We start from the raw sequence: 12,513 nt of genomic DNA, 5'->3' as shown, positions 1-12,513 counted from the left end.
TTGACTTATTCAATCGGCATTGTATGCATAGCATTGCATTGCTTTAGATTTTGTATCAGGTAACCTCGCGGCACCGACAACGGTCTGCTCTCGTTCACGGCGATATAATCAGTTCCGCTAGAGTTCGTTCCCCTGCTACTGACAGGTTTCTCGTCATACAAGTCATTACATTTCGTCATCACTTCTAAGTCGTATCTCGTCCTCCACTCATATGTACCCGACCTGATCAATCCCTAACGCTCTTCGGGCCGTAATCACAGCCACAATCTCCTTCAAGAATTCTTCTAGAATCACACAATTGTCCAATATAGTAGATAACGAGACGGTCTTCGTCCCTTGTTGTCCTTCTTCTACGAGATCTCGCTTGACCGAAGCTGAGGATAGTTCGTCTGCTAGATTAGTACTAAGAGCAGAGGATGTTCGAGCATTTGGCGTTCTGGACCTCGAGGCAGTACCTTCCATACGAGGTATTCTCGCAGGCGACCAAGGTCCGGTCAATATCGGTGATGTGGAAGCGGGTGCAAGATCGAGAGAGATTGTCGTTCGTTCATAGTGCGATTTGAAAGGTGTAGAAGATGATGAAGTCGCCACATTCCCTTGCTCAGTGGAAGCATCCTCACTCCCTCGGCTTGTCTCTTCCCTTGAAGCTGCAGGTACAGCAGTCGAAGTGGAACTTCTAAACAGACTTCTCACGACGCTCGAATCCTTACTCGGCGTAGACGTAGGGGTGACCACTCCCCTCTTCGGCGTTAAGAACGATTTGATACTGCTCGCTAAACTTGGTCTCGCCTTTGGTCGTTTACTCAGCTGCTGCTGCGGAGTAACGGGATTACCGAAGACCGAATTTGTCGTCTCCACTTCTAACATTACATTCATCGCCTCGTCGAGATGATCGGCAAAGAGTAAACCCTGTCGTCGTTCAGAAAGTAGGCGATCAAAATAGGGTATATCGACTCGGAAGCTGGAGATCTGTTTGACCAAGTCCAGGAGGATCTGATAGATTGCTGGCGGGTCAATCGACTTCTTGGCGGTGAATGGATCGTGCGAGTCGACCTCGTTATGTCTGTCAATGTCTACATCCGAATCATCCGAGTCTGACTGTTCCCAGTTCGGCGATGAAGATGATCTCCCCTTTCGTGTCACCCAAGGATTTGTCTCTTTCGGGACGTCGTGGAGGAGCCACCCTGACAAAGACCGGTTCGGACACAGCGCAAGAGCGGTCAATACCCCTGTCAAAGCAACATTCTCATCCGGTGTCTTGCTCAAGAATTGACTAAACGAAACGAGTATAGTCCGGACCATAGGATCGGTCGGACTCAGTCGATGTTGGAATGGATCGGCATCATATCGGCCTATCTGAATCGGACTGTCCTTCTCCGCGCCGTTTGAGAATGACAGGGGTATTTGACTCGCGCGATAGCTATGATCAGACTGGAGAGCGACATGCATGTCGGCGAGATACCCAGCGTATCCTGCAGTGAGGTCTGTCGATATTTGAAGTGGGTCGAGCCGGGAGATTAACGAACCGTACAGTTCGATCTCTTGCAGCTGAGGATCGGTAGAAGTAACTGGTTTAGGGAGCAAGGTGTCTATCGTAATCGAAGACACATCGACCGGAATAGCCTTTCTGGCAAGTGCAGTGGCGGCAGGGTCTCGCACGACAGTTAGCAAGCCTTTCAGCGCATACTCGTTGTGCTCGACCAAAAGTGTCCGTAGCAGTTGTAACGCTGCGGTACTCGCTGTCCACTCGTCCGCTCGCAAGCTGTCGAGTATGAGATCTTTCAACGTGAACCGTCCTTCATCTGCAAAGTAATCCGCCACGTAGGAGGGCTTGTGAACGTAGTCCATCGCCCCGGTTCTCAGCTTCGGCTTCGTGTTGGTCGTGTGGGCATGAAGCACCTCGTCGGTCGATTCTGTATCCAAGAGGAATGCTAATACTCGATGTAGTAGTGGTCCGTCATCGAGGTTGCTGAAAATAACGTTGAGGTAGGTAAGCACAGCTACAGCACTGCCATCGTGACTTGAGCATTCCAAGATCGATGGGTAGAGGACATTGTCGAGAAAGGACGCTTGTATCGAGTCAAGAGTAGCTTCCGAAATCGCGCTTCCAAGGTTATGCGTGGTCGTAGGGGTTATATCCTCTTGGTTCAAGTGGGTTGCGGTAGGGTTACATCGATAGATGATATCTTGAAGGAATCCGAAAAGCTTGAGTAGTAAATCAAGTTGACTTCGGACCTCTGTATCGGTTGATAGTCGGATATCAGGGTCAACCATCTGTCCTTCAGCACCAAGATACATGCCACCTGACGCTGAAGCTCTGTTTTCCTCTTCAGTCTCAGCTTGAGCAGAGATCGAAGGTACTTGTAGCTTGGAAGGGAGTAGCGAATACACCGCTCCCAAGCCCGCAGCCATCACATCTGCGAAATCGCCATTGAGGATAAATGTTCCCAGCGCATCCCTTGCAACTTGCAGTGGATCCGAACCGTCTTTCTCCTTGGCCATCTGGAGCGTGTCTCCGCCTTCTTCATTCGGGGTGAGAAAGGCGATGTCGAAGAGAAATAGCAGGCCTGCACGGGCAAAGTCGCCAATCCGTCCTTCGCGATGTACATAACGGAGGAGATAGGAGAATAGGAGGAATTCAAAGTGGTGTGTGGGCTTGCTGGTAGAAGGGTCGGATCGTGAAGTCTGAGCAGAAGGAGCCGGGGACATGGTACGGTCGTGTATCGTTTCTGTTGTCGTAGATGTAGATGGATGTGGTTGTAGCCATCCCTTGTCGTGGAAGAAGATGAGCAGAAGTGGGGGACTATACCGAACCTGATCAGTTAACTCTCACTTATCAGCTGTACGCATACTCACTACGCTCTCATCCTCGAACAGAGGATACACATCAGATCCACCAGGTCCTCGCCTATATCATCATTACTCGCTCTTCTATCTAGCGCCGGACTCCTCCCTGCGGCACCCATCAGTCTCGCTCCTCCGTCTACCTTCTCCTCCGGCTCGTCACCAACACATGAACGGAGCAATCTTCGTAGTGGTCGATGGACAGCATTGTGGACCAGGAACCGCTCCGAAAGAAGGACAACTAGGTTGTTGATGGATCGTAGGACTTCGCCTGATGATGATAATGAAGTACTGTCAGCTGAGTTACAAACCAGAATTTGTGCTCGTTAGCTCACCTTTGATACCGTGTGGTCTGTCGGCTTCGCATAGTCTTTCAAGTTGGGACAAAATGTCATTCTTGAGAAAGTACTCGAGACATGCTCCAGTGGTGCTAATCAAGGAGGCAGAGGGGCACTGTCAGCTGTTACCGTCTACGGCGGATGAGTTAGCTTACTCTTCATCTGTCCTGTTACTTTCGTACACTAGTGCATCTACTATATGTCGAAGTTGCGACGGGACCTGCGTGGAGGTTATTCCCCTAATCTACCATCAGCCCGCTTGCCGAACAAAAAGCAGTACTTGCGACTGACCGGACTATTTGTCTCTCATCCGGATGTTCTAGCGTTTCCTGTTCTCCCACGTCAGTTGCCCGTTCACCGTTGTAGATAAGTGCCAAATCAACTCACTCGTATACCCTGCCATGCAGCATCAAAGTCCTCCACATCATCAGGCTGTCTGCTCTGTACAGGTTCCTTTGGAGCTTGGAGTAGTCGGGTGAAGAAGTTCGATACTTCCATATTAGCCCGTAGGCCGTGAGTCGGGCTCGCGCAGATGTACAGCTAGCGTGGAAGTAACAAGAAATTGGATAGATATCAACACATATGGTCAAGAGAGTGAGGAGAGATATGACAAGAATGGATTGATGGATTGATCCGGTTGTGCACGAACCGGCTTTCTGCTTGACTTTGATTTTCGATCGACTTCCCCGTAATATAACCTTCGCGTCTCAGTTGGAATTTCAATCATCATCTAATTATTCGACTTCAACAAACATCGCAAGCCTGTCAGATTACGAAGATATGGACTCTCATCGTCCACATACGTGCGATAGATGTCACCATGACCGCTCTGCTAGATCCCGGAACGTCTCGATGGCGACACATCCTTACGGCTCACCGCTCGAATCCTTCACATCCCTCTTCTCTTCGTCTCGTCCAAATCTGACCACCTCCACCGCAAGCTTGGCTTCTTCTTCTTCCTCTACTTCCTCTTCATCTGTACTCGATTGGATCCCCCAAGACCCAATTGCAGTCGGTATCTTGTCAGCACTGGGAGGTACAGTCCTCACCCTTGGCTCTATAGCTGGATATAGGAGGTATTGGCGCAGGATACGCAATGCCAATTCTGTGACGTCTGGAATGTTGGATAGGAAGACTTGGATTAGAGGGGTAGTGACGAGGTGAGTGTCTGCGAGAGATGTTGGATAGAATTACGCTAATCTGTCTTGTATCGTCTACTAAGTGTTGGCGATGGAGGTGAGCTCACCAGTCACTGACCGGATTTCTGGAGTGATTAGAAGCTGATGATCTCGAGTTTAGACAATCTACGACTGTTCCATACCCCTGGACCATTCTATCGATGGCCACTCAAGATCCGATCTATACCCAGTACTCCCAAAGGTGTGTCCACGGCGCTATACGCGGCGCGAGCTTCTATAAATCACTCTTACACAGCCCTTTCACCCAACCCAACCGATCCACTTTTTGCGTCATGCCTAAGCTGACAACTCCTCTTTCTGGTTCCAGAACTCAAAGACGAAACGCTCAATATCCGAATAGCAGGAGTCGATGCTCCTGAGAACGCACATTTCGGTCAACCTGCCCAACCTCATGCGAAAGAATCGTTGGAATGGCTACGAGCCACGATCTTAGGGAAGAGGATGAGATGTCAGTTATTGGCCAAAGATCAATATCAGAGGATTGTAAGTGTTTCACCAAGTCTTTATCGAGATCAATCGTGCCATTCCTGCGTTTTACGATCTATCTTCTGGTTCGCTCGTGGAGTAAGAACTCCTTATCTCGCTTCAAACTCTAGTCATGTTTACTGAGCTGGACAGAGCCCGCTAATCCTTCGTTCACCAACAGGTCGCAGTCCCCTATATATCCCGTACATTGTGGTTCGACAAACCCCTCCCTCTCTTGATGCTACAGAAGGGCATGGCGGTGGTATACGAAGCTGGCGGAGCGGAATATGGTCCTTGGGGTATCGAGAAGATGAAAGCGATCGAAGCGGAAGCTAGGTACGTTCCTCTCTTTCTCCTTCCTCTACATCTCCAATTGATCACACGAGTACACGCTCCCCTTCCCAAATCTACTCTATATGGCCCGTAGCTGATTGCACTTTCAGAGCCGCGAAGAGAGGTCTGTGGTCTCTGAAAAAGTTCGAACATCCTGGCGCGTTCAAAGCACGTATGAAAAGACCGGACGAAGTTCGAGTACCAATCAAGAATCAATCAAGTGGTTCAGGATTATGGAGGATGATCAAAAGACTAATTGGGAGTCGCCAATGAGGTCGTCGGTATGCAGCATGTGCACAACTTAGATGACATGACCAATATCTTATATGACATGGACGATGCATCTTTCGGCAATTTGGGGCATGATGGGCATGAGCGTTATATACAAAATGTAGTAGACTATGTACAACAAAGGTCACTTGAATTTACGTTACGATGATGAGGCTATCAGCAATATAGAGGATCAGGCATAAGTTACTTCAAACTATGGAATGGCAAGGAAACTTTTCAAACGGATACGGCACCAGAAGCTGTCGCTTCGTCGATGACTATGGTCACATCCATCCCCATTCTGTACCCGGCCCTGGTGGATAAAGGTTGTTTGGACCGCTCCTAGCTCCGAGGTTGTAGCTGGAAAACAACGGTGGGAATTGTGATGGAGGATTCTTTGAGGGTGGGCCGTGGTGGTTCCCGAAAGGTTGGTACATACTTGGATATGCTGGTTGCGGGGCGAAGACCGGTCGAGATGACCTGACGCCAAAGTCAAGGGGATGATCGGGTAAGTCAGTGACCCATACGTCGTTACTTGCGTGTCGAATTGGGGCCGAGGGACCGCCCGCATGGGGAAAGTAGGCATGACGCATCTGATAATTAGGGCGATCCTGGTTCCATTGAGCAGTACACGGGTAATAAGATCTTCGAAGGACGGCTGAATTAGGCTCCGTTGGGGAGCGAGAAGGACGCTCCATGTTCGCATCAGGCTGTGACTTTGACTCCCGTCGCCTGAGGCTGGCCAGGAACTTGCCCTTCTGCCGATCATCCTCATATGTCTCGTATTCGTCATCCGTCGATTCGTGATCGAGCTCTTGAGCTCCTTTCAAGACATCGTTTAGGTCAGGTGGACGTTCAGGCGACGAACTGAGCTCGGGTTGACGAGCTGCGTAGGGTGATTTGATGTTGTTGATCGAGTCCAGCACTTGACGGTTGGTAGTTGCCATCTCTTGCATGAGATTAGGATCAATCTCGTGATTGTCGTCGGAAGTGCTTTCGCTGGCGACTTCATCCACGTCAACTCCTCCACCCCCATCCTCCTTGTCATTCTCAGTCGATCCTTTGTTCTCGGCTTGCTCATTTTCGCTGGAACTATCGCCGGCATCATCATTGGCCACTCTCTCCAAGTCCACTCCAATTACTTTGGCAACGACTGCCAGCTGTCGTGTCAACAGGTCAAATCGGGCTTCTGTCGCGTCTGAGATCTTGCCGGCTAGCTCGACAGGGGGAGATGGCTTAGGAGGACCAAGCTCTCCATCTTGACACAACGCGTCGGCAAGGTCGAGCAGCTTGAGACCGAGGGCTGAGTCGAGTTTGACATCTTCTGCCTTGAGAATCTGAAGGAGGCGACTGGATGCTGTAGTGTTGCTCGGAGAGGCGATCAGGCTATCCAGATATGCTCCAGAGTCGACTGACACTGTCGGCATGATCACAGCGGGCTTCGCTACTGGGTGGCGAACTGGAGCCAGGACTGACGGGATGGTATGTGGACTGTCTGGTTCGTCGCCGTCGGTGACGAGCTCGTGGGTCGAGTCATGACCGTCGCCTTCGTCCAAGTCGGCGAATGGATGGTTCTCAACGTCACCGCAGTCGGTTTCGTTACTGTTACTGTCCGCACTGTCCGCACAATCGCTCTCTGAGTTTGCGGAACCATCTTCCGAGTCGCTGTCATCGGTGTATAAGATTCGCGGGCTGGTCTCGGAGGGACTACTAGGTGAGTGAACGGTGTCGTCCCGCTTGTTGTCGTCTGGCATCGATGATGTATCGCCATCGATACAAGTTGCGTTGGCGACGAAATCTTCAGCGTTGCCCATCGGGGTCGAAGATCGCGGTATGGCGTGAGTTCTGAGTGGCTCCAGTGAGATGACCGGACCAGTACGAATGTGAATCCAAATCGTACGGGGAATCCATTTGTATCCCTGATACAACTTGTAGAACTCTTCGTATGGGATTTCCCTCGTCCCGCCGCTTTCAGCGGCCGTAACAACATGCATGGTTTTGTAGGCTTTGGCGTAATACTCCCTCAAGACCCTGATCCAGTATTCCGTCAAGGTCTCATAGGTGGGTAGTATATCCCCGTCCCATCGGTCCACGCGAGCGCCAAATTCACGTCCATCGATTAGGAAATAGTACATGATCATGCTATTTCGGTTGAGGACAGGAGCACAATCCAGCTTCACTTGTGCAGCAGTGGTGGTGAGTCTCGGAATGGCGCTTTCGCCCTTGGAGTCGGCCTCCACGGCTGTCGAACAGCCGAGTTGACGCATAGCAACTGATGCAGAGAGCGACGGGGCGGTCGAAGAAGCGGCTGTGCCTTCGCCAGCCGCTCTGGCGAGACCGGAACCAGTGCCCGAGATATCCGTCGCAGATAACCCGGGTTGACTTCCTTGATAGAACATCCATCGTTCTTCTTCTGCGGAAGAATGCACCTCTGACTGATCTTTCGTACTTGTCCCGATCGAGCCGCAAGAGCTGATGATGCTTTCGACCCAAAAGTCGCCGTTGACACTCCGAAGTCCTGGGAATGCCAACGATTCGTCGCCAGAATCCGAGAAACCACCAGGTGTGCGGGGCTCGCGCCATGCAAACGGCTGCACGGGACTCGGTTGTGCTTGAGGCGGGACGGGGAGAGGGGCTGCGATATTCGGGGAAGTCGATGTGATCGACAGTGCCACTTGAGGACGTAATGTCTCGACCACAGTCGGAAGGTTGGAACCAGTCATCGACTCGTTGGCGAGTTGCTTCGACTCGATCAGGGAAGCACCTCTAGTATTGCTCGGTGCCGTGGAAGTAGAACCTGCTGAGATTGCTTGACATTCCCCAGGGTCGGGAGCACTGGTAAAGTGCTTCGGGACGTCATCTTGATTGACGCCTAGCAAATCTCGTCAGTTCGCAATCCTGCCCTGCAACATGCGATGGATGATCACTCACACTTTGCCGGCTTACAAGCACGTTCCGAATCGATATCCTTCTCCGTGCCGACGAAGACCTCGAACTCCCTGAATGCGCCTTTCAATCCGCACAATTTCGCTCGGGCCTACCAAGTCTCATGTGTCAAAGAAACTTCATCTCCGGAGGGAGGCCGCCGTGCCTGACTCACCGTCAACTGATCCCACGTCTGATATAGTCCCTTCAGAGGACCTTTCGGGATGTAGAATATACACTCTTTCACTTTAATTTTCCAGTCCAAGCGGTCCATGGCATTCGATCGCCTAAGATTGGAGAAGAATCTGTCGGTCGTTGGAAGGTGGAGGTAGTAACACTGGATGACCGTCTTGTTACCTTGATGAAGATGATGCCTGGTAATGACCCAGCCAGACTCCTCGGTATCGAAGCTCGACGGCGACGGCTCAACCGTCTTGGACTGTACAGCGATGTTAGGTCGATCGGCAGTTGTGCGCGTTGTAAATTGAGACCAAGGCGCCCCGGTGTGCGCTTGGGCCGCGTCCTCCGAATCATATACAAGCGCAGAAGAAATCGAAGCCGTAGCGCGAGTAGCCTGTTGGGTGGCCGAATTGGTCGCGGCGCTGTTGAGCTGCGGCGTGTCGAGAGCGCCCTTGTTCTTGATCTGAGAGGGCTGAGTTTGCTTGGTTTGAGGAGGCTTGGTGATTTCTACAAGAACGATATCGTCAGCCGGTCTCTCGAGTGGGAGTGGACCGCTCTCACCTGGACCTTTCGAGTGTGGGAATCGTCTCATGATCTCTTCCTCTGTTCCGATGTAGATATCGAGCCGTTTTTGATATTGGTCGAGTGGTATCTTTTTGGAATCGATATGTGTCTACGTTGTGAGTATCAGTACCAATGCCACTTGTTGCTAGGCAGGTTCTTCACCTTGAGCATGTTCCAATTGTCATACCATCCGTTAAAGACGCCCCTGTGGACGTAGAACTTGTATGTTCTGTCCGTGAGTCCCCTTTTTAGGTGGTTGACATAATCGCGAGGTGTGAGACATTCTAGGAGAGCAGTGTCACTGCCGAGAGGCAGCGAGTTACCTTTGCCCCTGCAGTGATGTCGAGTCTTATCTATGTCAAGGTGCCCGTGTAAGTGCCAGAGCACCACGTCCCACTTGGCAGCGGACATCTCGTGCGTCGACAATCACGAATGGAATGTAGGAAGACCCGGGTGTAGGGGAAGAGGAAAGAGAAGTCGTGGTAGTTGATAAAGGAATAAAGGAAGATGATGATTGTATCATTCAACTTATATGTATAGCAGCCAACACACACAATTCTCCCGCACTGATCTCTTATCACCCCGTGGGGTAACTGCTCTCGGTGGCGTTAATCAGCTGTCCAGCTTACGACACCGCTGATCTTCCCCTCTTGCTCTCAACGTACAAATGCGCTTGAGCCAATCACAAGCATACCATACGAATGTAGAACATAAATGCCGAATGCATAAATTGTTCGCCTTGATATTTTAAACGAGAAAAGACATGTATATGTGGTGCTGTTGAGAAAAGAATGTATAAAGAGCCATGTTAATCTAACTTGTGTAAGGTATGGAAGGATAACGAAGAGAATGATACCGACAACATGGTGTTGAACCGTGCAACTGTTGTCTTTCCCAATTAAATCGGAATCTCTAGCTTCCGCTTTCCGCCGTCCTCACGTCCCCGTTGTATCCAAAACTTGTATCGTTTACTTGGACTCGGTCATGTCAATACCAGAGTCGGAGATGTTGCCACCTTCCTCAACGGCGAACTTGGCAGCCAAACCAGAAGAGTTCTTGTAGAACGCGACGTCCTGGTTGTCATCGACAAACTGTAAAGGAAGTTGCGTCAACGTGTGATATCCAATCCAACCGAGGTTACAATACTCACTCGGCAATCTCGGTAGACCTTGTAGAAGGAGACGAGCATGTTCTCGTCGCTCTTGTGGTAAGCGGGACCAAGGAAAGCCTTGAGCGCATCTGTAGCCTCCCAAGCGTTGTCTAAAGATCGAACAGATTAGCCCAATTCGGTAACGGGGAAAGGCAACCGCAAACACTCACAGTGAGGGATCTTGGAAGAGGTGTGGTGCACGACGTGGGTCTCGCAGATACCGTGGAGGACGTGCTTGCCGATAGGGCCAAGGAAGGTTCGGTCGATAGTAGCAAGAGCTCCTCGGGGGAAAGTCCACTTCTCAGCGGTGTAGTGAGCTATACGAGATGTCAGCGCGAGTTTGTGTACAGATGAATCACGACTTTACTCACGAAGGACGGGATCGGTGTGCTGGAGGTAGGTGATGAAGACGAGCCAGCTACGCGAATACTGCGTTAGCTATGAACTGCTAGTTGGATCGCGTGACTACTTACTGGTTAACGAAGAGGTAAGGCAAGCCGTAGATCACCGCAACCTCCTTGAAACTCCTCTGGATACCCCAGTAGGTGAGACCAGCGAGCACGATGAGGAGACCAATGTCGGACCAGATGATCTGCCAGTAGTGGTTGGCCTTGAAGAGGATCGACGAAGGGGTAAAGTGGTTGGTACCGGCGGGGTAGTGGAGTTGACCGGAAGCGTTTCGGAAGAGGTACAAGGGCCAACCGAAAACCTGGTGAAGGAAGAGGTTCCAAAGAGTACCGAGGGGAGACTCGTCGATGGCGTCTCGGAGCTCGCTCTGTCGCTTCTGGGAAACGCTGCGAAAGGACGAGATTGGGTTAGTGACGTGTGCCGTTATCGAGTATACACACTACGACTCACTTGATACCGAGAAGCTCGCCCTCCTCCTTGATTTCGGGGATACCTCGCTGGCTCCTGGTTCGGGGAACGTGGACTTCATCACGGGTCATGTGGTTGGTAGCGGCGTGGTGACGGGCGTGCTGCAAATTTCATGTCAGTGACAATCTCGACCAAATACTGCAGCGCAATGTAACTCACCGAGATTCTCCAACTGTGGTAAGGGACCAAGACGAAAGAGTGCAAGACCCATCCGACGGCATCGTTGATAGTCTTGGAAGAAGAGTAGGCCTGGTGACCGGCCTCGTGGCTAAACGATGGACATAGTGTCAGTAAGGAGGATCGAGCGAGCGTGTGAAGGAAAAGCTCGTGCCACTCACGCGATGATCCAGATACCGGTACCGAAAAGACCAGCAGTGAAGACGTAGGCGGAGTAGAGGGAGATCTTCGCAGCCTGGTAGGCAACAGTGTTGAGATCGCTACGGATAGGTAAAGGGAGATCAGCATGATGGGCGGAATAGTGTGGAGCAAAAGAGAAAGGGTTACGTACAACCTGTCAAGGAAAGACTCGATGTGCAAAGCACCGTAGACCAAAGCAGTGAGCGCAATCACGTCCTGGACGACGTATTGGGAAGACTTGAGGGCAGATCGGTGGAAGCAGTGAGCGCTGTTGTAAACCAGTATGTTAGCCAAGATTTCCACCCAAAGTGATTTTCGGAGACGATCGGAACGGAACTGTAAAGAAAGGCGAAACGGTAAAACTCACGGAATCGCGTCGAGCAATTGCTTAACAGTGAAGTTGGGAACGACGAATTCCTTGCCCTGGGTGAGCTCCTTGTCGGCGGCTTCACGGATGAGCTGGTCCTTCTCGACCTGTCCCGCAGGGGGAGAAGTTTGACGTTGTCGAAGGGTTGACGACATGGTTGTGTGGTGGAGCGGCGAAAAAAAGGATTGGTGGGGAAATAAGAAGTCTCCTTCTTAGTTTTTGCGATAAAGGGGATGTGTGAGAGAGAGAGAAGGTGCTCTTTTCAACGTGTGAGAAAGAGAGACGAGGGGGGTATGAGGGGATAAGAGAGAAGAAGAAAGAGCAAAGTGATGAGACAAGAGTAAAGATCGCCTCTTTAATACACCCGTGTCACAACGCTATACTGCTGGATGCTGCGTGTTAACTCCAAGTGGTGTGATTCGATAGTTAGCCTGATACCACTGCTACTGCTTTGCCCCACCAAAAAAAAAAAACCGAGAACCGAGCCAAGCTTGGACCCAGACAAGAAAAGGGAAAAAAGAGAGGGGGGAATCACCAATAAATCCAATCAGACCCTGAATCACCAAACGGTTCTCCAGTACTCGTACGGTACAACGATCCGATTCCCACTTCAAGTCCATGATACCATTTCACACTTATCATCGA

The 12,513-nt window shown here is 50.9% G+C and overlaps 4 protein-coding genes across 4 annotated transcripts; 1 reads left to right on the top strand and 3 right to left on the bottom strand.

Moving 5' to 3' along the window:
• Positions 1 to 207: 207 nt before the first annotated feature.
• CI109_102889 (uncharacterized protein) lies at positions 208 to 3,680 on the bottom strand (the record flags this gene model as incomplete). Its single annotated transcript, XM_032001277.1, has 6 exons — positions 208 to 2,803; positions 2,857 to 3,115; positions 3,180 to 3,274; positions 3,338 to 3,421; positions 3,474 to 3,511; positions 3,570 to 3,680. The coding sequence occupies 6 exons, from the start codon at positions 3,678 to 3,680 to the stop codon at positions 208 to 210; spliced, it is 3,183 nt and encodes a 1,060-aa protein (XP_031864167.1).
• A 282-nt stretch (positions 3,681 to 3,962) lies between these two features.
• CI109_102888 (uncharacterized protein) lies at positions 3,963 to 5,452 on the top strand (the record flags this gene model as incomplete). The annotated part of the gene is made up of 6 exons (XM_032001276.2): positions 3,963 to 4,342; positions 4,405 to 4,418; positions 4,482 to 4,562; positions 4,689 to 4,864; positions 5,028 to 5,182; positions 5,290 to 5,452. 6 exons carry the CDS (start codon positions 3,963 to 3,965, stop codon positions 5,450 to 5,452), a joined length of 969 nt encoding a protein of 322 aa, XP_031864166.2.
• Positions 5,453 to 5,733: 281 nt separating this feature from the next.
• Positions 5,734 to 9,529, bottom strand: CI109_102887 (uncharacterized protein; the record flags this gene model as incomplete). The annotated part of the gene is made up of 5 exons (XM_032001275.1): positions 5,734 to 8,321; positions 8,381 to 8,486; positions 8,550 to 9,061; positions 9,116 to 9,227; positions 9,281 to 9,529. The coding sequence occupies 5 exons, from the start codon at positions 9,527 to 9,529 to the stop codon at positions 5,734 to 5,736; spliced, it is 3,567 nt and encodes a 1,188-aa protein (XP_031864165.1).
• A 557-nt stretch (positions 9,530 to 10,086) lies between these two features.
• Positions 10,087 to 12,023, bottom strand: CI109_102886 (uncharacterized protein; the record flags this gene model as incomplete). Its single annotated transcript, XM_032001274.1, has 10 exons — positions 10,087 to 10,209; positions 10,269 to 10,378; positions 10,439 to 10,585; positions 10,640 to 10,686; positions 10,742 to 11,062; positions 11,127 to 11,245; positions 11,304 to 11,412; positions 11,483 to 11,581; positions 11,653 to 11,769; positions 11,869 to 12,023. The coding sequence occupies 10 exons, from the start codon at positions 12,021 to 12,023 to the stop codon at positions 10,087 to 10,089; spliced, it is 1,347 nt and encodes a 448-aa protein (XP_031864164.1).
• Positions 12,024 to 12,513: the final 490 nt, after the last annotated feature.

This window comes from Kwoniella shandongensis, chromosome 5, assembly GCF_008629635.2.
Source record: "Kwoniella shandongensis chromosome 5, complete sequence".
Taxonomy (NCBI): domain Eukaryota; kingdom Fungi; phylum Basidiomycota; class Tremellomycetes; order Tremellales; family Cryptococcaceae; genus Kwoniella; species Kwoniella shandongensis.
The sequence above is the reverse complement of the archived record's forward strand: the minus strand, read 5'-3'. Positions and strand labels throughout refer to the sequence as shown.